We start from the raw sequence: 23197 nt of genomic DNA, 5'->3' as shown, positions 1-23197 counted from the left end.
TTTAGTGTATTTCTGATAAAGAGATAAGAGTCAGAAATAGAGTTTTAATTAAAATAGATGCCTTAGGCATGGCAATAACAGGTTTAATTTTAATGGGATTCTCAAATATTGAAGAATGTAGAGAGGAAGAGTAAATTCAGTATGTAATATTAATTCTAAACATTTAATTAGTTTATGGCAGGAATATGTAAAGTACATGTACTGGCAATACGCTGAGATGCTAATAGCTTGGGAATTATTGGGTAATATGTTTCAAACATTTTAATGTGGCTTGTCACCTATATGCACTGGTTTCTTTTTTCCTGTAAGTGTTGTTTCACAAACAGCACTTTTTTGATTATCTCTGAAGTGTTGGATTTGATCTGAATGTTTAGATTTTAATCGGAACTTGCAAAAACCACCCTTATTCACCACTATGTTGTACTAGTTTTGGGTCAGTGAAATTCCATTGATTTTCAATCAGGTTATAATGGCATAAAATGGGACAAACATAAGGTTGAGAAGTTACAACAGTAATTTTAAAAATGCTTTTCCTCTTCTTATTTTCAGGATAATAGGGATTTGGTGAAGTAATGTAGTGTTCTCTTATTGGGACAGTCTGCTTTACTTTTGGAGCTATGGAATTTGATGTATTTTAAACTAATAGTCCAATATGAAAAACACAGAATAGTGGGACTAAATCTGCAAAATCCACCACATACTGTAGGATGTATAATTTCTACCATGCCAACCCTGATATAATACAACTGATTTAAATATTAGGAGCTGCTTTCAATACACCTAATGACCATCTGAGATCAAAGAATTAATGAAGAAATACTGCTAAGTGTTTTGTATGCGATCTTATACACAATGTAAAATTCACTGTTCTCATTCACAGAGAATGGGAAATATTATCTCTTTTACTGTGCTGAGGGAGAACCAAACAGGGATTTCCAAAACAAACCTTAGAGAACCCCCCCCACACACACACAGTATATTAGTAGTTGCAGGAAGGACATCAGCTGCTTTTAATAGAGGATCATTGGCTACGTCTATCATTATATACATATTGCCCTTAGCATAGGTGGAACTGAAAATATCTGAGACATCCTACTGTAGTCCTGGGTGGTGGGAAGTTGCACCAATACCCCATCAACCTTTTACATCAGTAAAAGCTCAGTTCTGCCATTCTTACATTAAATAGGACCTTACTCCACAAGTAGTTTTATTGGTTTCAGTAGGACTATTTGTGGAGTAAGGTACTACTCAACATAAGAGGAAGCCCTAGGTATTCATGGTTTGTTGTAAAGGAACCTAGCTTGCTCTGTCATTAAGTTGATCTTGTCCCACTTTTCTTTGTTTGATCACTGTTTGTCCCAGTTTATTACTTTTCTCTTCTATCGTTTTCTCCAGACGCCTTTGACCAAGCACATTGTGCAATTTACATAACAGAATACAGACCAGTGTTATTTTTACATCAATTTGTTACTTTACATATCAGAATGTGATTGGCCTTATTCTTCTCTTCCATTTTGTTCTTGTACCCCACCACAATTAAAAGTCCACCATCAACACACACACACAGACATAATTGTGTTTCTATTCACATAATACCATTGATACTGCATGGAGTTACACAAAGAGCAAATTTTGGATAAACCTATAACTGAGAGTTGATCAGTGGATCAAGAAAATGGTATTTGTAAACATAGGCACCGACTGTCGGTGCTCTGGGGCTGGAAAAAATAGTGAGTGCTCAGCACCCACCGGTAGCACTGCAGATCAGCACCTCCCTGTCCTCCACCAACTCTTCCTGCTTGCCAGCAGCCCCGCTGATCAGCTCCTCTCCCTTCCTTCCAGTTCCTCCTGCCCGCTGTGATCAGCTGTTCAGCAGCGTGCAGGAGGTGCTGGGGAGAAGGGGGAGGAGCAGGGGGCGGGGTCAGAGTGGGAGTGAGAAGAAGCGGGACGGGGTGGGGGCTTGGGGAAAGGGGTGGAGTGTGGGCAGGACCTGGGGCAGAGTGGAGGTCAACGTCTCTGTTTGTAAAGCAATGTTCCCAGCAGCCACTCCTCTCCAAAATTGGAGCTCAGGATTTTCACCTGAAGTGCAGTGTATATATAATTCTTAAACACCTTCATTTTCAGTTTAAACTGATTTTTACTGTAAAATTCCCGGGTTTACAAAAAGTATTATTCAGTTTTATCTGATTTTCACCCTATTTTTGTATCATTCAAATATATAAAAATAACGTATTTTATTAGGAAAATAGAATACATTGCATGAGATATATGTATTGCAATAATACATTATTTTGTATGTATATGCAAAACTGCCTGTTGAAGTAAGGCTATGTATTAGTCTAGACAATATACACAGTAAACAAACGGGCATGCATGCAAGCTCTAAAGTGCATGTGCATCTGAACATACTGATGAATCTCACGCCCATCACATACACCTTTCAAGCTATTAGCAGATAACGGTTTAAAGATTTGACACACTAACATGGGAAAAAAATGAAAATCTGTATCAGAATACATTTCAGAACACAAAGAAGTATTTGAAAATTTAAAAAAAACAAAAAAAGGAGAAAAGGAGGAAGTTGAGTGTACGCGCTGCAAATGGTATGGCTCTATTATGAAATGTAAATATTTGTAGGCTAATAGTTTTAAGCCTACGACAGTGAACTGTTTATTCAAATGAAAAGTTTTATTTGGGGGTTAGAGATGTATTGTTTTCTTAAGCTCAAAGGTGGCATTGTGTTTTGAGTTCTGTTTTAGTTCTGCAGCAAACCACATTAATGAATGGAATTCAAAGCATTAATCTACTGAATACCTTTCCCCCCCTGTTTTTCCGTCCACCAAAATAAACACCAATATTTATCCAGAAAAATTATTAATAGTTTTTTGCACTGATTTTCACCTGTTTTTGTTGTTGTGATAATAAACACTGATAAATTCCTGTGAAAAATTAAATAAAATAAAAACTGAAAATGAAGAGCCCTAATAATTCTACACAGATGAACCCTGAGGAAAATTCTTTCTTCCTTTTTGCACTTTTCAACAAAGTTTAATTCACATAAACTCGTGTAACTTATTATGTTTCTTAGATGCTGATCTGAATTTTGGTTTCAATCAATTAATAGTCTCTCTCTCTCTCTAACTGCTAAAAAAACCAACACAATGGCTCTTTAATATTTAATTGATGATATCATTTTGCAGGTTTTAGTTTAAAGGTAACCATAGCACAAACTCATTCATTATTAACTGTAGAACTGCAGTGTAGGTTCTTGGGAATCCTCTTTCCTTTACACTTCAGTTTAATATGAGTGCTGCTGTCCCTGGAAAACAGTTCTGATATTGTTTTAAGTGTGACAAGCTGGCAGTTACAGTCACAGCCTAAACCAGAACAATGTAAACGGCTGATATCAATAGATGGGACAATGCTTAAAAGCGAGATGAAGACTGAAGGTGAGAGGCAGCTGAGGAAAGTCCGATTTCGAATTGCTTCCTCTCACAGTGGGAGAGTACTAAAGGAAGTGTATGCAGATGGAGAAACGGCAGACTCTTTGGATTCTGAATACACCAGTAGTTCAGAGACTGACCAAACCAGCAGACTGAGTGAAGCGGATGGACAGCAGAATGGACATTTAGGATCTGAGTGTGATGAAAATGAGAATGAGCAAGATGACTTGCTCATTTTAGTGAGAGCTACTAAAGAGAGGGGCTTTGGTACAAAACGAGTCAACATTCTAAGCAAAAATGGTACAGTCAGAGGAGTCAAACACAAAGTCAGTGCTGGTCAAGCCCTCTTTAACAATTTGTCAAAAATATTTCAGGTAAGGGAAGCAGCTTTGCTAATTGTGAAAACTCTCTCTCTCATTTACCCTGTGTCTCATCTTTTTCTCCTAGTTCTTCCAAGCCTCTCTTATTTATGAGTTCTCATACTTCAGTATTCATAACTGATGCCACTGAAGACTCCCCTGTACAGGAGAGAATGATTGTTCCTATACCAACTCCACAGCACAAATTGGTTTTGAAACTTCTCTCTCAGTATTTACCTCCCCTAGGGTTTGCTGGCTAAAAATGGATACTCTCTGCTTAGCATGTAAAGACCTGGAATGAAGATATGACTGAAGAATTAATTTTCAGCTTCATTACGAGCATTAAGAGTATATATGGGGTTATATGCCATTTCCAGCCCTATGGTATCTGTTTTAACTGGTTTACCATGACATCTGCTATCCTTTCTCTATAAATATTTATACTTGTAAATTCTGTTGTGTTTAACCCGATAAGTATGTCAAATTAGATGCAGAATACCACCAATGACACATCTCCCATTTAAAGTTAAAGATGAATGATATCTAGTCAGATGTCTCTCTTATTAAGGTCTATATTTCACTAATTTGCTGGAAGGAATTGAAAATCTATATTTAAAATGGTTTCTGTCACTTTGAACCCTTAGGCTGAAAAGTAGATTTTTCGGAAAAATAAAATAAAATTGTTGTTTTTTAAAATAGCTTAGATTTCATACAATAAAACTACAAAATATACTATTCACTAGTTCTACTATACTATTTTTGAATTATTAATGTTTAGATTGTGCTAGCATACGTGTTGTTATTTACCGTTTTCTAGAAGGATTCAATGTCTAATATGTTTATAATGATATTCAAAATTAATACGTGCTAGTTTTAGAGCATGTATTGTTTTAGAAGCATTTGGGCAATACCTAAGAGGGGAAGGGGTTTTATATAAGTACTTATTTATTGAAATGAAATGCTCTATTTATGAGAAGTCTCTCTCAGTTTTATGCCATGTTTTTATTTAACAACCATGTAATCTTATTACAGTCACTCTTGCCTTCCTATCCCCAGGTTTAGACCATAAGCTCTTCAGGGCAGGAACCAGGGGCCTAATTCTGCTCTCACCAATTTTATACCAGTGTAATTCCATTGACTTCAGTGGAGTCACTCCTGTTAAGTGCAATAAGAATCTGGTCCAGCAACTTTACTTATTTCTGTGAAATGTCTAGAAGGACGGCATTCAGGAAAGGGGAAAGGCTTCATAGGAAAAAAAACTATACACAGAGAAGGTAGATCAGACTCTTGGTTTTCATGTGTTACTCCACTGGATGATATCATTACCAACAGAAAGAAACTACTCTGAAAAACTGGAACACACAGATATTTTAAACAGTTTGAAGGACGCATAAGGAAAGGTCTCTGCACAACAGTCACCACAAATTCAAGGTTCAGAGTCTAGTGGAGAGGAATTATCTATTGCAAATGATTTCTATGGTATGTAGTCTGTAACACTGATCAGTATAAATGTGGGATACCAGAGTGCAAAGGTTTCCTTTGAGACTGCTGGAGTCCTGTCTGAGATATCTTCAGATATCCCTCCTTATTAAAAATGGAATGGTATCTACTCTCCTCTTGAAAAAGATTATCACCACATGATTTCTATTGTTATTCCATGAGCTTGATCAGGACCTTCCCTTCACCAACAAAAGAGTGTAGAAAGTAGAAATTTTGTGGTCAAAGGTCTGACAAGATAATTTTGCTTCTCTCTCAAAAGGATTTGCTTCAGCACCCTCTGGTCTATGGACCTTCTAGAGGGTCCAATGTTGAACAGTTGTGACTGTCTGCAGTTGTATTCTTTTCTCTACTAGGGAAGGGGCAACTAGCTGAATAACAGTTCAGTCAAACTTTTATGGAGCTTACAATATCTGAGGTGAGATTCTGACCTTGCTTGCATATTGATTCAGAACTAGGTGGCCTGATTATATGTTTGTCAGGATCTTTACCTGAAATAGTCATTTGAAATCCCAAAGTATGCACAGAAATTCCTGGGTGAATCCCGAGTCTAAGTTGTGGATGGATTCTTGAATATTATTATTTGGATCAGAGTAACTAAAAAATTATTTATAATGAAAAATGTTATTTTGGATCTCAAATATGGAATATGTGTGTGTCCGTTGATCACTAACAGTGGCTTCTCTTTGAGGTATACTGCTAGTTGTGGCCACATGATTTTGGTCCTCAACTTCCACATCAAAGCCTTTGCTAACAACTGCTAACTGTGGCAAATATTCTCTAGTGTAGAGCAATGGCAGACTTCAAAACAAGTCATTTCTAGCAGGAATTCGAGAGACTCCATATATGTACAGCGACAAGTGGGGATTTCGATAAATGGAGTTTGGTGAAGCAGGCAAGCTGTTTTCATCTTTTATACTCAGAAGGACTAAGAATACCTGAGTCCAGCAAGTCTTCTGTGAATTTTAAATGTTCCAGAGATATTTTTGGATTTTGAATAATTTTCCATTCATGCTACTGAGTGCACCCCCATGGAAGTGGTGCAGATAGTTCCTTCAAAAAGGCTACCTAATCAGACATGGCTCATAACCGCCATCTCTTTAATGAATATGAGCGGAGTAGATCTACTAGGTGGGAAGTATTTCTAGATTAAAACAAGAATTTTCCTGTTGTAGAAGCCCAGTCTGAGAGAGACTATGCACATAGATCCCTTACTCACTTCTACAAGAACACTTGGAGCATCTTTGCCACAAGCATTAGATGGATGGCTAATGATTTCAGCCATTTGTGAAAGAGTAACTGGGATTGACACCTCAGTTTATCTAATAACTGGTCCCTGTGCATACTTTTGGGTCCAACTGTATATGGAAATGCTCTGTAAATAAGAGGGGCCACAGCAATTCGACCAAGTATAATCATTTACACCCGAGGTTTGAGGCAGGTACTGAAGGTGCTGAAAGATGGTCAAGACAGCACCAAGAAAGTTACTTTCTCGGCTCGCAGGATGGGGATGCATGGTGTGAAAGGAATTATGCTGGGGTTCAGGGGAGGGTTTAGTTCCATTTTAGGATGTGGATATTTTGAAATTGGGGTAGGAAGGCTGCCAAGAAGCCAGCCCAATGGGAGCATGGTTTCTATAGCAACCCCTTCCGACTTTCCCTCTAAGCTGCTGGTGCCTGAAATAGAGAATGTTGCCATAGCAACCCCCTCAGCCGCTCCTTGTGCTTCAGTGAAGATGGGAACAAGGTTGCCATGGCAACATCTTCCCACTCCCTTTTAATGTAAGTTGATGCCTCCAGCAAGGAAGGTGACATAGCAATTCCCCAGTCTCCCTGCAGCATGCTCTGAAGCCTGTGGTGGAGGGCTCACTTTGTGTCCAGCCTGGAGCATGGGAAGCCTCAACCCAGTTGATATAAAACACTTTCCTCGGAGTCCAAAGTGGGGTTCTAAGTTAATGACCCTCAATGGCTATTCAGTACTAGGCCTGAGACCCTATCAGTGACTCCACTGGGCACTTGGAACCAGGCTTAAACAATGTCAATGACCTTGTTGGATGCTCAAGACTAGGCCTGGGGCCTACTGATGGTCATGTTATCACTCAGAACAAGGTCTGAACCTCATGGATGACTCCTCTGGGTATTCAAGATTAGGAATGGGACATATTGATAACCTTTGTGAATGCTCAGCACCAGGCCTAAGACATGTTGGTGTGCACTCAGGACTCAGTGTGTTGGTTACAAGGCATTTGTCACTGGGAGTTCAGTATAGCTAAGTTGAGCGGATATTTATGGCTGAAGCTACAGCAGACAATCAACTGGAGATCCTCAACTATCAGCATTTAATGCCCTACTGCTGCATGCCCTCAATGGGAAGGAAGATACCACCTGCTGGTATAGAACTATGGGAGTGACCTGCTATTTATACTCGGGGTGGGATCCATGAAGGGACTTAGTGTTGCAACACTAACTGTCACAGCACCCAACTTTTAGGTGCCTAGAAAATCACAGGAATGAGATTGCAATCCACTCAGCTGAGTAAGGCACCTAGGCTCCCTATATAATGAATGGGAGGAGAGAGAATGACTCTGTAGCCCAGCGATTGGGGCAACCACCTGGGATGTCAGAGACCCTAAGTCCCTTCGCCCTGCTCCAACCACTCTTTCATTATTTATCCACAGTGGAACAACTTCAACAGGAACGACTGAGGGAGCCCCACATCAGAATAACTCAGGGATTAGAGCTCTGTCCTGACAGGTTGGAGACCACTGTTCAAATCCTCTCTCACCCTCTGGCAGAGAGTGGGGACATGAACCTGAGTCTCCCACATCACAGGTGAGTGCTCTAAGCACTGGGCTAAAAGTTATAAGGTGGGCAACATCATCTCATCCAGCTGGATTTTGAATGGTGCCCTATGCATAGGTGCAGACTGAACATGCCTACCATACTGGGTCCTCCCATGAGAGTTAGGTGGACGAATGCCTGTCTTTCCCTGGTTTGTGAATCACCCTGGGGCTTAGGTCAGAGAGGAGTCTGGATGCCCAGAGTAGCACTGCACATGCTCAGGGACAGAAACATAAGGACATTTTAATCTGAAAATCTGAGGCACTGAATGAGTTTAGGCACCTCTGGGTCAGTGGGAGTGTTGTGGATGGCAGGGGAACCAAAACTGGGATGTAGGCACCTAAAACAGGAACTTAGTTGCCTAAGTCTGGGGTTTAGGTGCCTACATTCTTTCATGGATCTTATTTTAGGAGCATATACTCATTGGATGCGGCTGTGGTTTAACTGTTGTCTTTAGATTAGTATATTAATATTGGTTTGAGGTTTATACTAATACTCTGCACACTCGTTAATTAAATATACTTAATCACTATGGTTTTTAGTACCTCTACAGGCTTGAATATGCCTAAGATTTTTCTATAAAACTTAAGAATGGCATGATTTCTGTTTTCTTAAAATAAATGCTAATACTCCTCAGAACCAATCTTTGGTGACTTGCTCATGCCTCATATAGCATCTAGGTAATATAGAACAAAACTGAGTGAATTATTTGGTACATCACTAACTAGCATGATGTTCAATTCATGCCGGATTTCCTACCACAAGGTGTGGTACAGTGGAGCCCAGCCAAAAGATTTGTACAAATCCTTTCGCTCCTTATCACAGTTCCAGCAGTGATCTTTTTATTTAATTCCAGGCTTATAAATGCTCTGCTGGGCATCTAGTAGGTTCTGAAAGGTCACTTGCTGTTTGATTAACTACAGAACTAAATCAAGGCAAACCTGCTAGCATCCATTATAAAAGGGGAGGCGCGGTTAGCAAATCTGATTAATGTATTTGTGGATGTAGCAATGAGAAGTGCTTTTCAAGCTCTTTTCCAATATGTCTAGACAAGACTAATGTGTAAGTTTGCAAAGTATAGTATTGACAACGAAATATTCAGCTAGATAAAGAGTTAGCTTGTTAAGGCTGAAGAGAGGGGTGGTGAATGGTAAAATCAGATAAAAATGCAGTAACAAATGGAGTGCTGCAGGGATTGTTTTCCAACCCCTTGTCATTTTCTCTGTTCATCAGTGACCTGGGGGAGTGAATATGTGGCATGGTTTTGAACTTTGCAGATGCTGCAAAAATAGGAGGGCTGACCAATACCAAATAGCAAGCAGAATAGAGCCAACGGGAGTTAGAAAAGAATTGTGCTCTAAATAGTACGAGCTGAAAATGCTGTTTGGGACAGGATTTTGGAGTGACAGGTGAACGGAAACCTAAAACTTTAGGCTGGATAGAATGCAGCATGTAGCTACAGCCCCTCATTGGGGGCAGAGTGGAGGTCATAATCCCCAGAACTCTAGGGAGCACAGGAGAAGAATGAATACTGTACCCCTATTTGGAGAGAGTCATTGATCTTGCCCTCCCACTCCCTGGTCAAATTTTCAATACTGGCAAGGCCACACTAGCCCTGCATAGTCCTTTGACTCCCTTAACATAAAGGCTCCCACTGGACCTGGATCATACTTATGGGGAGCAAGAGGAAGAGAAGCTTCTTGTGCCAGAGCCTCCTTGTGGGATGTCTGCACAAGACGCAGCAAAAACACAGGTTCCAAAATAGCAGATTTCACAGAAAAGGGAATTGCCAGGTCATCAGTACCGGCCAGCCAGGCTGCTATGGAACCCCAGCTGTAAGCTAAAGCTACATCATCTGGTATGAATCTTGAAGGAGAGTGACCCTCTTTTGGGATAAATTCTGATGAGATGCAGATTTATTAGCTCGTGTAGGTAATTTTAACTTATACCTCCCTGTGCCAGCTTTCACTTGGAATCTTGTGACCATTCTGAGCACTATATTATAGAAGTCTATTGAAGAATTAGAGAGTGTATGAAAAATGGTAACAAGGCCGACAAATGCCAGTGGAGTAATAGCCATGAGAAGTTAGGAAAATTAGATTTCTGTCCATTAGAAAATAGAAAAGGCATAACTGGAGTGGCCAAAATCTTAGAGGGTAGGGAAAGGGAGAAAACTGTTGTTGCAAAACAATTTTCATGGCTTTTTAAATTTTGTCAAGTTACCTCAACTGCTTGGGACTGTGAGTAATACTGTAGTTTACCTATAGTTAGTTTTATAGAACCACATGCTGAATAATTACATTGATTCCAAAAGGAGGATTTTAAACTCTGGGTTAATGGTCTTTCAAGTAGAGTCTATGGTTGATCATTAATTAGTGTATCTGTTGTTCCCAGACTGCAAAAACAGCTATAAATCAGCAGGTTTAGACAAGGGCATTATTATAGTGGCACTGTTCATGATGTTACAGTTAAGGGTTTGCTGGTGTTGCATTGAAACACTTTACTGTTAAGGGTTTATAAATAGACTGGAAAAAATACAAGTTTCTGAAAGCTGATATACAAGATTTTCAGACCCCCCCCATTTATCCCCTAAGTTATAGAGGAAAAATCTTTTGACTACTTGATTTATTGAATATAAAGAAACCAGCAACAAAAGCAAACCATGATATTTGCTTGATTGATTTCATCAGTGATTGTTCCATAAAGTCGATTAGTTGTTTTTGTTATTTTGGAGAAAGAAGTAATATACATGCTTTTATTTTGAAAACTTCATCTAGCTCTGTATAGTACAGGCTCTTAGACCATGACCTACATGTAATCAGAGCTCCACAGGTGCCACGAAACGATTCTTGCTCTATCCTGCTAAGGGACTCAATTCTCATGTGAAATGCTGGTGAAATCAGTGGTGCTCTGGATATAAGATGTGATTCCTTGGCATTTCTTTTCCATGTTTGCATACATACCTATCTAATTATCCAGAATATTTCCTGAATCAGAAAAATGTATATGTTCATCCACTGCTCCTTGGATCCTGTGTAGTCATTTTCACCTTTTCATGGTGGGTATATATTGTTACCAAACTGAATTTTCTATTCATACTGGCAGCAGCATTTATATCCCCTTTGCATAGGTGTAAATGCCTACAATAGGCACAAGGCAATTGAGAATTGCCTTATGCATTTGCAGTAGAGTATTAAAGAGGATGTTAGTTTAAAATCTCTAGACAACCTAGAACCACAGGTTCAAATCTTAACAGGATTACCTCTGCACTCTATCCTTCCATGGTAGAAAAACTGAGCCTCATGCCGCTTTCCACAAATGGGTCTGAGTCCCAAATGCCACCAAGCTGTGCTAAATGCAGCATCCAAAGGTAGGAGGCAATTGTAACGTCACACCTACCCTCCTCTGGCTAGGAGCTGTTTTGATTTCTGGCACAGATTAGAGCAGCTGCAGGCCTACCCTAACCTGTACCCAACTGCCTATTGTCACAAGGATCTGCTCTATCCTTCTTCTACCCACTTCCATCTTCTAAAGAGTCCCCAGCTTCTCTTATATCCAGCTTGGCACTAAAAAGATCCATCTGCCATCATTAATCAACAGTAACAACCCTGCACCTTTTTGCAGAGTCTACCACAGGGATCGGCAACCTTTCAGAAGTGGTGTGCCGAGTCTTCATTTATTCACTCTAATTTAAGGTTTTGCGTGCCAGTAATACATTTTAACATTTCTAGAAGGCCTCTTTCTATAAGTCTATAATATATAACTAAACTATTGTTGTATGTAAAGTAAATAAGGTTTTTAAAATGTTTAAGAAGCTTCATTTAAAATTAAATTAAAATGCAGAGCCCACTGGGCCAGTGGCCAGGACCTGGGCAGCGTGAGTGCCACTGAAAATCAGCTCGTGTGCTGCCTTCGGCATGCATGCCATAGGTTGCCTACCCCTGGTCTACCACCTGTGCTTAGTAGGGAGACTCAACAGAACAATGATGTGTTCCTGTTGCAGGGTCTTTCTGAACCTACCTTAAAACTTGGTCCTGTGTATAGACATTTTAAAAATGCTTGTCATGTTTGCAGGAGTAGGGGGTTGCCTTGCTATCCTGAACAAATTCCTGCCCCTGCCCTCGTTATTGAATAACAAGCTGTTCACTGGTTGCCTACCTGCTACCTTTCACCTCTGTGCTGGATGAATTCCTGTGATGCTGTATGTATATGGTTTGTGAAGCACTTTAGGTTGAAAGGTGAAATGTAAATGTTAAATTATTTACATTTATAAACTGTCCTAGGTGCTTAGCAGCTAAAGTCAACCACACAGGTTCAGGACTAGTGCATATTTGGAAACTGAATGTCTTGCAGCTGATTTTTTTAATATTTGCATGGGAGGACATTTATAGTTACATCTAAATCATGAAAATATTATAACAAACCTCTGGCCTCTTCAGTCTTCACATCTGTCACCAAACTGTGCAACTATTGGTGTTGTGAAAATGGGGACACCTCCTCCTATTCCAAAAGCACATGCTCCTACCATTTGAACTACAAGGGAATCTCCTTTAGTGGCTAGCTGTATGGGGCCCATAACAAATAGTGCTGATTCTGTCCTGTAGAAGGCAATGGTACAAATACACAGCCAGCTAATTACAGTATAATACCATTTAGTTCTGTAGTTTTGTCATACTCTTTTAACAGCACCTCAGAAGTATATTTGCAGTGAGCCTGCACTGGGGTTTGCAAGTACTGACTAACTGAATAAGAATATCACACAATATTCATGCAATACTGATGTTGTGCAACAAAGGAAATCTGATGTACAATTTTAGCACCTGATCATAAACCAGTGACAAGTCAGTCAATCATATGCTAACCAACATGACTGGCATATGGAAGTGGTTAAGGAGCAATTTTTTCCTTCAGCCAAAAAAGAGAAAGCGATGATGTAATTGCAGATGAGAATCAGAATGGGAAGCAGCTGGACTACTCAGGACTGTCAGAGCAGGCTGCAGACATTTGGGTGCTGCGGCTGGCGGTTTATTGCACACTGCACCCACACATGATACATAATTAACAGCTTAAAGAAAGTAACAGTTAAAAGTATCCCATAGGTGATCTATCAGTTGGCTAGGAACAAAGTTTCTACCAGTTACTGCAGCAGCCCGCAGGATGATGAGTAAATCCCTAGTTTAACTGCAGTAAAACATGCTTTAAAATGAGGGAAATTTGCAGCCAGAAATAAAGGTATGTAACCTTTAATTTTCCTTTGCCCCATTTCCCCACATCCTCATAGCATCTGGTACCAAATATGAAAAGTACTGAAGTATAAATATTTACCAAATTTCACAATTTAAGCCAGTCCCTATTTATAAGTAATAATTAGTGTACTACCTCTTTTCTGTTGGTGCTGGATAAGGTTCAGGAGAAAGATTCATCCCAAACCAAACAGCCAATCTATGCAGTGTTTTGCTAGGCACAAGAAACACATGCTGCTGCAGCAGCATAATTCTTGACAGCCTCTCTCCACTATCCAACTCAGCAAAACCGGTCACAGAAATGCTGCTGGAGTCAGTGAGGTACAGACTCATTTCATACACGACAAGAAAGATGACAGAAAAGCCATCTGCATATCTAATGTAAGTTGTGGGAAGCATTTAAACAACCATACTACAACTCTGCTTTTAGCGATCTCCAGAGACACCGTCTATCAATACTGTCAGAGGAGAATGTCTGCTGTACCACAAAAACACCACACAACCTTTCCTTTGCCCTCCTTCCTCCCCCAGAAACATGCAAAAGTTTGTCCTCAGCTGATATGTGCACAGGTCTACAGCAACAAACAATATGATGTCTCATACTTATGAACCCCTGAACCAGTCAATAAATACCAATGCAAAAGTCCTATCCATAAAATCCTTCTGTATCAGGTTGTCCCCTGGTATGGAATATCAGTTGCTACTGAATGGGTGATAATACTTTCAAAAGAAGCCCACAGAAAAACTAAGGCTTAAAAAGAAGTGCAGCAGCTAGTTATATGTAAATTATTTTTACAAAATCTTTCTTGTTCACACAGTTCATGTGGTATAGAATGCAGTCAGAACCCCCACAAAGGTTCTAATCCTGTGACTGAGGCCATAATCTTTAAAAAGAAAATGCAGTGTTGTGTGTGTAACTGAATGATGATGTGCTTCTGCTGTCCATATACTGCATCTTTTATTGCAAGAGAAGTATGCCTGCTGCAGAGCCATCTGTGAAGCAGTTGCCTTTGTGTTTCAATTCAGATGCAGACTGTCCCAGAGTACAGAATAGCAGAACTGGTGAAAAATGACAACTTTAAACACTGCCACACCTCCCTCCACCAATCATAGGTCTTAATGCTTCTTGAAAGTTACAGTTTAGGTTCTTTCAATCAGGCTGATGCACAACTGAAGCATCGTAAACCACAACCCCCAATGCCATCCAAAGAAACAACAAAACAGAAACACAACCCATTTCAACCCCGCCCCCAACCCAAAGACCAGCCACCAGTCTCAACAAAAAACCACCCCCCCAAATAAACCCTCCAAAAAACAAGCACCAAAGGAAAAAGTAATTTACAAAAGCAAATACTTCCTAAGTGATTCATTCAGAAGATGGATTCCTGTGCATCTCTCATGTTCTGTGGGAGCTGCTGAGTGATCAGGACTTTTGAAACCCAGGCTACTGATGTAGAGGTTTAGATCTGGACCTAGAAGTCTATCTCTGAGCACCCATTTTTGAGATTAGACATGATAGATAGAATAATTGTCACACATTCTTCGTGTGACTGTTTGGTGGCTAGAAGGCCATTTTTACAGTTAATATTCGCAACTAAGTGCAAATTACTTCATCTGCACTTACAGCACCTTGTGTTCCTGTAATTAACCTTGTACAGTGTGGAGACATCACATCCTCTGCTGTTCAAAAATTCTCTCATGCATGCATGATACATGAAGGCAAGAGATATAAAAATAGGGAACATAAAATATATAAAATTTATATAAAAATATAAAAAAAATTTCAGCTCAAGATTTTATTCTGTCTATAGTCTGACTTCAGTGGGAGGATCTAGGTCCTCACACTTTTGAAAAAAAATCAGGCTACTTATTTAGGTGCCACTGAGAAGCTTGGTGATCTATCCGCTTCCTTTAGTTTTTTTCTATAGCACCTATCACTGAAGTATCAGAGCACTTCCTTGAACTCTCACGAACACTTTGCCAGACAGTCTTTTCCCTAGAGGATATTTGTCCCTCTCCCCAAGGATCTATGAAAACAGTAAATCCAGGGTTTTTTTTTCATTTTGATATTGTTCTCTCATGTATTTCTGTTGTTTTAATTGTAACTCTGATTGGCGATTCTCTAGTAACGGGGATGGATGAAAGCAATCCAGGACCATAGGCACATCATGACACATGGCTGCCACAGCCTCATCCCTGCATCATGACTCTCCACCCACCTGGAGTGGAGGTGGCAGGGAGGAAGTCTTCTCCCTTCCGAGATAGGCAAGAGCAGCAGCAAAGGGGCCCTTTTATCCCCCACTGGAACAGTAGCAGGGCTTCTCTTTCCCTTTGAGAGCTGCAGGGGTCGCAGCAGGAGTTCCCTCTCTTTCCCTGGAGAGGCAGTGGCCCCACTATTTACCCCAGCATTGGGGTTGTATCTGCATGGGTGGGTGGCCAGGCCCACTGCACTCCTCTCTTCCTGCCACACCTTGAGTTCTTGGTTGTGGTGATATTGGTGGGATCTGCAGAGCAATGAATCTAGGAGTTAATATAACCCATGCTTGCTTGATGTGGTGCTTTCCCCCCATCTAGTGGTACCTAAACCATCTAGAGATTAATGAGCCTGCTACAGCCTTAACTAAGAGCATGTGTTTTTTAGTGAATCATAGAATCATAGAATACCAGGGTTGGAAGGGACCTCAGGAGGTCATCTAGTCCAACCCCCTGCTCAAAGCAGGACCATGCAATAGAGGCAATAGAGGCTCATGCATTTAGCACCAGAGATCTCAGGTTTGATCCTACCTGCCAATGGCATTACATTTAACACACCATTGAGCTGAATGGGGAAGTTCACATTTCTTGTAGCTATTGCTTCAGGCTCTCTGCAAACTCAGGGAGTCATCACAGTATTGGTTACACTTAAGTCACACGTGACAAAGGGCCAGAAAGGGTTACATAATTAGCAGGCTAATTAACCCAGATTCAAACTTTAGAGACATGAGACATATTAGTAGATAATGATTGTGTTTTGTGTGTATATATATATATACACACACACACACACACACACACACAGCTAGAGGTTGACAATATAACCAAATAGTTCCTATCACTCTATTTTGTTAATTCAGAGATCAAAAGGAGATATTAACATTTAAATGAACTATGAATGTAGTGATATCACTGTCTTGATTTCTCTTTGAAGTATAAAGCAAATCATCTGCAAATGGTGGGAGACTAGCAATTGCCTTATGTTAATCCATGTAGCTAATTACCGGTGATGTTTAGGAAATAGGAGGTTACTTCAAAGACACTATTGTTCACCCTAGGACTGGGTGCTGTCAAGAGGGCACCTAGAAACTGTATAAAGGGTTCTTGGTACTGATCCTTTTCATCTCAAATCTGCTTATACTTTATCAGGGTGATGCTTGAGCCAAAGATTGAGGTCTCCAATTTCATTTTGGATTGACCTGATATTGAACATTGAACTAAACCTATTGACTAATTCAGAAAGAACTCTTTGCAACTCTAGAGCTCACCATCTCTACTATGAAACTGACCTGAGAACTATATTAATGTCTATATTTATAATGATCTTTTAACCAATACTCCCTCTCTTTTCTTTTTTAATAAATTTTAGTTTAGTCAATAGGAATTGGCTGTGAGCATGTATTTGGGTAAGATCTGAAATATTCATTAACTTGCTTGGTAACGTGTCCGATCCTTTAGAATTGGTAGAACTTTTTATGTGATGAACAAGATTTTCAATAATCCTCATTATATTTGACTTGGCTGTCTGGGAGGAAGCCCAAGGCTGGGTTGCTTTAAACGAAACTGTGTTTTGGACTTCTGTGTAACCAGTATGGTATTATAGAAGCTGTTTTGTTGCTAGCTTGGTGGATCTAAGTATCAGAATAGCCACCAGTTTTGCGGATTGTCTGCCCCATTCTTTGCAGTTTGCCCTGATTGAGCAATCTCAGTGTGGCATCCCTGGGACTCCAGTCACATCACATTTTAAAGTTTTTCTTTGCAACCATAAGGGCAAGAAAGTTATTTTTTATTTTGAATGAAAGCTGAGATTCTGTGATGGGTCCAGAGTGACTACACCAGGGGTCGGCAACCTTCGGCACGGGCCCATCAGGGTAATCTGCTGCCGGGCCACGAGACATTATGTTTACATTGACCATCTGCAGGCCCGGCTCCCCGCAGCTCCCAGTGGCCGTGGTTCACCATTCCCGGCCAATGGGAGCTGCGGGAAGCGGTGGCCAGCATGTCCCTGTGGCCCGTGGCTTCCCGCAGCTCCCGTTGGCCGGGAATGGTGAACTGCGGCCCCTGGGAGCTGCGGGTGGCTGTGCATGCAGATGGTCAATGTAAACAAACTGTCTCGCAGCCCACCAGCATATTACCCTGACCACCACTGTTCTAAGCCGATGGGAGAGAGCTCTCCCATCAGCATAAAAACTCCAGCCTCCATGAGAGGCAGTGGCTATGCTGGCAGGAGATGCTCTATACCGGCACTTAAGTTGGTATAACTTATGTCACTCAGGGGTGTGGATTTGACTCTGAAGAACTTTGTAGCATAGACATAGGCTTTTTGAAAGTCCAAGTAAATTATACCTCCCTGTTCTCCTTTTTCTCCTATTTTGTTGAAATGCTTAAAGAATTCTAGTAGATTCAAGAGATATAATTTTCCTTTACAGAGGCTGTGAATATTTGTTGCACTCATTTCACAGTTATCTAGGTGTTTTATAGCTCTCTTTAATTAGCCAATGTAGTCATTTAAAGCTAGTTTGGACAAAATGCTCAAGAAGGCACTTTAGGGAACAACCTTGCACAGCAAGGAGATGTAGTAGATGACCTAATAGGTCTTTTCCAGTTCCAGTCTGTGAAATTGAAACAGTACAAGGAAGCTGTTGCAGAGGTGGTTAAGTTCAACTCAGGAACTGCTGAACAGTTGCTTCAGAGAGAACTGCATGGGGTTGCAAAAGCACTGTTAGAGAAATTCTTTGTATGGGGCGGGTTCAAGGATGACTCATATCCCAAGGAAGCCTTAGTGCTCCAAGGAGAACAGCACATATTTAGGTGGCTTGAATAACCTAAGTAGCTCCACTTGCAGTCAAATCTCTCAAGACTCAAATATGTGACACAGTGTAGGACATTGCCCTAAAATGAGGCACAGAGTGTGACGAAGTGGGGATTTTCCCTTGTTATGTTGTATGTGAGTCTTACTGTTGAGCCTATGTGAGTTTTACTGTTTTGCATGAATACTGTGTGTGCCTCAGATTCCCTGTGTGCGGCACCAATACCTCGGTAGTGGGAATAGGGGTGTGTGACTTTGGCTGAGACCTCTGGGGCAGGTGAGGCTGCTCCAGCTGGCTGCATATATGCTATGACTTCGGTGCCCTTCGTAACCTGAGACATAGGAGGGGATGCAACCTGGTGATGACCAGGTGATTCTTTGCCTGGGAAGTGAGACAAAGACAAGGAGGAACAACAGAGGTGTCTGAGATCTGGTTGCTGGAAGCTGGCAGTTTGCTTGGGGAGACTGGAAAAGGGGGAGTCCAGGCCCCCTGGCCCACGACTCCCCAAGATGGACTTGGCTGAAAGTCACTGATTTCTGTGATAGCAAGCTCTGTTCTGTGCTGTGTTCCTGTCAACTAATAAACCCTTCTGTTCTACATGCTGGCTAAGAGTTGGGGTGCAGGACCCTCTGGCTTCCCTGGGAGCCCCACCTGGGCAGACTTGCTGCGGGAAGTGCACGGTGTGGAAGGAGATGCTGAATGCTCCAAGGTCAGACCCAGGAAGCTCAAAGCTGTGTAAACTTCTTGCCCTGGAGACAGTATGCTCAGAAAGAGGAGGCATGCTACACCAGAGTCATGACTGGCTTCATATGGAGTAGTTCCAAACCATTGGCCTGGTATCCCCATGACACAGAGGAAAACCAAATTAAAAAATTAGTGTAGGAAGAACAAATTAAAAAAATATTTAATTTAAAAAACATGTAAGATTTTTTAAGGGCCAAATCTTGCACCAGGCACATCTATGGAATCCAGTGGATCTGGACTACCCAGACTCTGCAGACAGAAACCTACTCTGGTTGTGAGATACAGTGTCCCGAGGGTATCTGCATAGGGCCCATGTGGCTGCCCAATTGCTCCCTCCCATGGTATGTCCAGACTAGGATAAAAGGTGTAGTTGTTTTTTAAAATGTGTTAGCTAACATGTAGACACTGTACATTGAATTCTAATATGTATTAGCTTGTCCCCATTGGCTCACTACTGGGGTCCATGTCAATCAGCCAACATATGTTAAAATACTACTTGAACGGTCTACAGTAGGGTTTTAAAATTTTAGGGAAAGCATGCTAGCTAATATGTTTAAACCCCCCACACCTTTTATCCTAGTCTAGACATTCTCCCAGGCACAAGGCCCGTGGCCTAGCCAGATGCTCCATGTCTTGCTCTCACAAAATGAGTGTGTGCGCAGTCTGCCCCAGCTTGCATAATGAGCCATCCGGCCTCAGGAGAAGTTGGGTCCAATGTAGAGACAGTTCATGTTGTTATATATGGGTCTTATGTCTGCATAAAATACCCTCAAGCCTTGGTCCTATAACCTCAGATTTGTGGTTGTGTTGTTGAGATGTAATTTACAAGAAAAAGGAGGAAACACCAGCATGTGTGATACAGAGGTAAATTTAGGTTTAAAAATAGAGAGGATTGACTATGTAATTAGTAAATGAATTAGTTAGTCTGAAGATGAAGGGGGTATCCAAGTTCTGGGTATTATTAAGTCATGAGGAACAGTTGAGAGGTATAGTTCCAATTATGTTAAGTAAGTGGCAAGGGGACTGAAATCCTCTAACATGATAACTTGAAGAGGTCCTTTTTCTTCACTACTGGGCTTTTAGTTCAATAAGGCACAGCACCACCACTGCAGACTCAGGACTGAGTCAACACTTTATCAGCACCTTGTCAGTCTAAACCTAGTCCAGTTGTATCCTTTGTCTCATTGAAATCTCAATGTGAAAGTCATTAATGTTTGCTTAGGGTTTTGGGATCCTTCGAAAGAAAATGTGTTGTGTGCGGGTAAAGTATTACTATTTTTATTTACAATAACTGTGCAGTAAACATGAAAATTTCAGCTTTTCCAAAGGTGCCTGTTTTCTGTTTATTATTACATTTTAGCTCAGTTGATTAACATTTTCACCAATGAGGTATCATTTAAATAGTAGGCACATTGTATATTATTACAACTACTGAGAAAAAACGTAGCTGATCCCTTTACATGTAAATGGCAGAAATTTAGAAATGGAAATTAAATATACTAGGTACAACCTACTATGGACCTAGTTTTGCCATTTTATTTTATAGTGAATTACTTTCATGGTCTCTGTTCGTCCAGTTGCAGGTTCCACTCATGGGAATATTTGTAAAATGTGAGCTGACTTTTAAAAGAAAGTTTAATATCTGTCAAATTTACAAACTCAGGGGTATATCCCAGACCAATCCCAAACTCTAACTGATTTCAGTGATTGAATTTATTGCTTGGAAGAGTAAAGTGTGAAGAATGGGTTAAAATTTTACATTTTCTCTATTATTGATTGCACATGTAGCAGTCTGAAGTAACACCTTATTTCAGTAACCCCATTGCTTTCTTTAGTCTTTCACTTGCACTGGATGAGCAAAAGTTGTTTTGCTATGCCAGACAGACTGATCTTGGAGTGTAATTAATCCATGGTGAAAGGCTGGATCAGCTGCCAATGAAAACACTAAATTTTCAACAGAGCTAAGTTCAACTGATAAGATCTTTACTGGCAACTGCTTGTTTACTTGATGATTACTATCTATGACACTAGAGGGTTTCTAACAGAAGCAAAGACACTTGTTTTAATTAAAATAAGGTATCTCAAATGGTTGGCAAATAAATATAAAGTCAGGGAACACTGCACATACAGGCATTTTGTATGTTTCTCTGGGATGTTAAAAGCCAGGCTCAGATAAAGTGATCCATTTTCAGCACACTAAGCACGTCTTGGAGAGAGAAAAGAAACCTAACAAATGCTCGACATTACACAGTTCTTACCACCTCAGCATACTTTCCTCTGGCCAGCATTATGATGAGTCACAATAATAGGGAACTCAGCACTCTGTATTTCATTTTCACAGAGCAGTAATGCCCTTTAATTAAATTAAATGCAGTCAGCTCTTTGAGATCTGTATAGTGATCATTGAATGAGTAAACTGCACCTGGTTATGTTTAAATGTGACGTGGCTGAGCCAGTTTCATGTATGTATTATTATGTTATTAATCTCTCTATATCTTTGCTGAGGTTTAGGGTATAAGGGATATATCTTTGAAGGGGAAAGAATAGGAGGCTGGAAGACGACAGAAGGGAGAGAGTGGTTTCTTTTGCAAGGCAGAGAACCATGCCATAAAACAGGAAGAAGAAACAGTGCCCTTCTCTAACTTCAGCTGGTTGCCTGAGGACAAACAGGTGTTGTTGTTTTTCAAAAACACTGACAAGCTGAAAATAAATGGGGAAAAGTAGGTATAGTATTTTTCATGACTGCCATTCACTACCTATGCTCCCCAGTAGTACAACTATGCTTCCTTGCAGTGTGAAATGTTCCACTATGTGATAAAGCATGTGCTGGAGGAAGACACAAGCAGCACAAGGTTCCCTTGTGCTCTATGATACCCAAGCTTAATCTGTGCTGTAAAGTGGGACAAATAAATGAATGAGCAGAAATAGTCTTATTGCTAAAGCAGAGGACAAGGAATCAGGAGACTTGGGTTCTGTACCAGACGGGGGCTGTTAAGGCTTAATTCATTAATGTTTATAAAGTGCTTTAAAGTTCTCTGATGGAAAGAGGTATGATGTTAGTGCCAAGTATTATAATTATAACCTGAGTGAATAGCAGGTTGAAATGTTTTCATGCTGGACAACTAAGCAAGTTTGAGAAATTTTACCCTGTGTATAATTTAAAAAAAGGAAGATAACCTGTTGTTATAATGTTTAATCACTCAGGATTAAATAGTGACAGCCAATTCTCTGAATATTTGGATAAGCAATCAAAAGTCTGGATACTTATCTAAATTCTACATACACCTTTAGTTTCCAAACCGTGTTGGAAAATCTTTTAAGTGTCTGCTGTCTTTTGTGATTTCCAGCACTTCTGCTTCTGATCCTGACCAGAATCAGAAAATGCAGAGGAATAAGGAAAATCTGATAAATAGTAATAAAATAGTTAGCCAACATTTTTTCCCACACCCCTACACACAAACTTTGTCATCAGTTGGTAACACATTAAGTAGTAGGAATTTAAATTACATTATCTAGGTGCAATTTTCTGCCATGAAGGTAACCTTTGATTCTTAGTATTCCCAACATTTACATATTGTTTAGAATGTTATAATTAGAGCTGTGCAAAAAACAATTTTTCAGTTCAGTAGCTGAACAAAAAAAAATTCTTTTGTGGCTGACCTGAAATGAAAATGTCTCAGAGAACTGAAAAAGTTGGGGGAAAAAATCATTTTTGGTTGAACAAAATTCTTCATTTGACCTAAAACAAAATGTTTCATTTTATTTTTGAGCTTTTTATTACCTTTAATTTTTTAAAAAATAAAACTGAACTAAAATTCTAAACAAAAAGTGGTTTTAAATTGAAAAATGGAAATGTCTAGTTTAGAAAATATTGAAATGAAATGTTTTGATTTTGCATTTTTTTCCTGACTGAATTAATTTGATGAATTCTACATGAATTTGTGAAATGTTTCAGTCAACCTGAATCTATATTTTTTTGGCAAAAAGAGTTGTCTCAAATTTCAGCTA

At 40.1% G+C, this 23197-nt stretch overlaps 1 protein-coding gene across 1 annotated transcript in view; it reads left to right on the top strand.

Moving 5' to 3' along the window:
* The first annotated feature begins 3409 nt into the window (after positions 1–3409).
* GRXCR1 (glutaredoxin and cysteine rich domain containing 1) overlaps positions 3410–23197 on the top strand; it is a 59638-nt gene continuing 39850 nt past the window's right edge. Inside the window, exon 1 of the mRNA XM_024211654.1 lies at positions 3410–3817. Coding sequence (XP_024067422.1) covers positions 3422–3817 — 396 coding nt within the window. The 5' untranslated portion in view covers positions 3410–3421. The remainder of the gene's footprint in view (positions 3818–23197) is intronic.

This window comes from Terrapene carolina, unplaced genomic scaffold (genome assembly GCF_002925995.2).
Source record: "Terrapene carolina triunguis isolate 2854851 unplaced genomic scaffold, T_m_triunguis-2.0 Scaffold66, whole genome shotgun sequence".
Taxonomy (NCBI): domain Eukaryota; kingdom Metazoa; phylum Chordata; order Testudines; family Emydidae; genus Terrapene; species Terrapene triunguis.
Note: the sequence above shows the minus strand (reverse complement) of the source record. Positions and strands in the feature narration are given on the sequence as shown.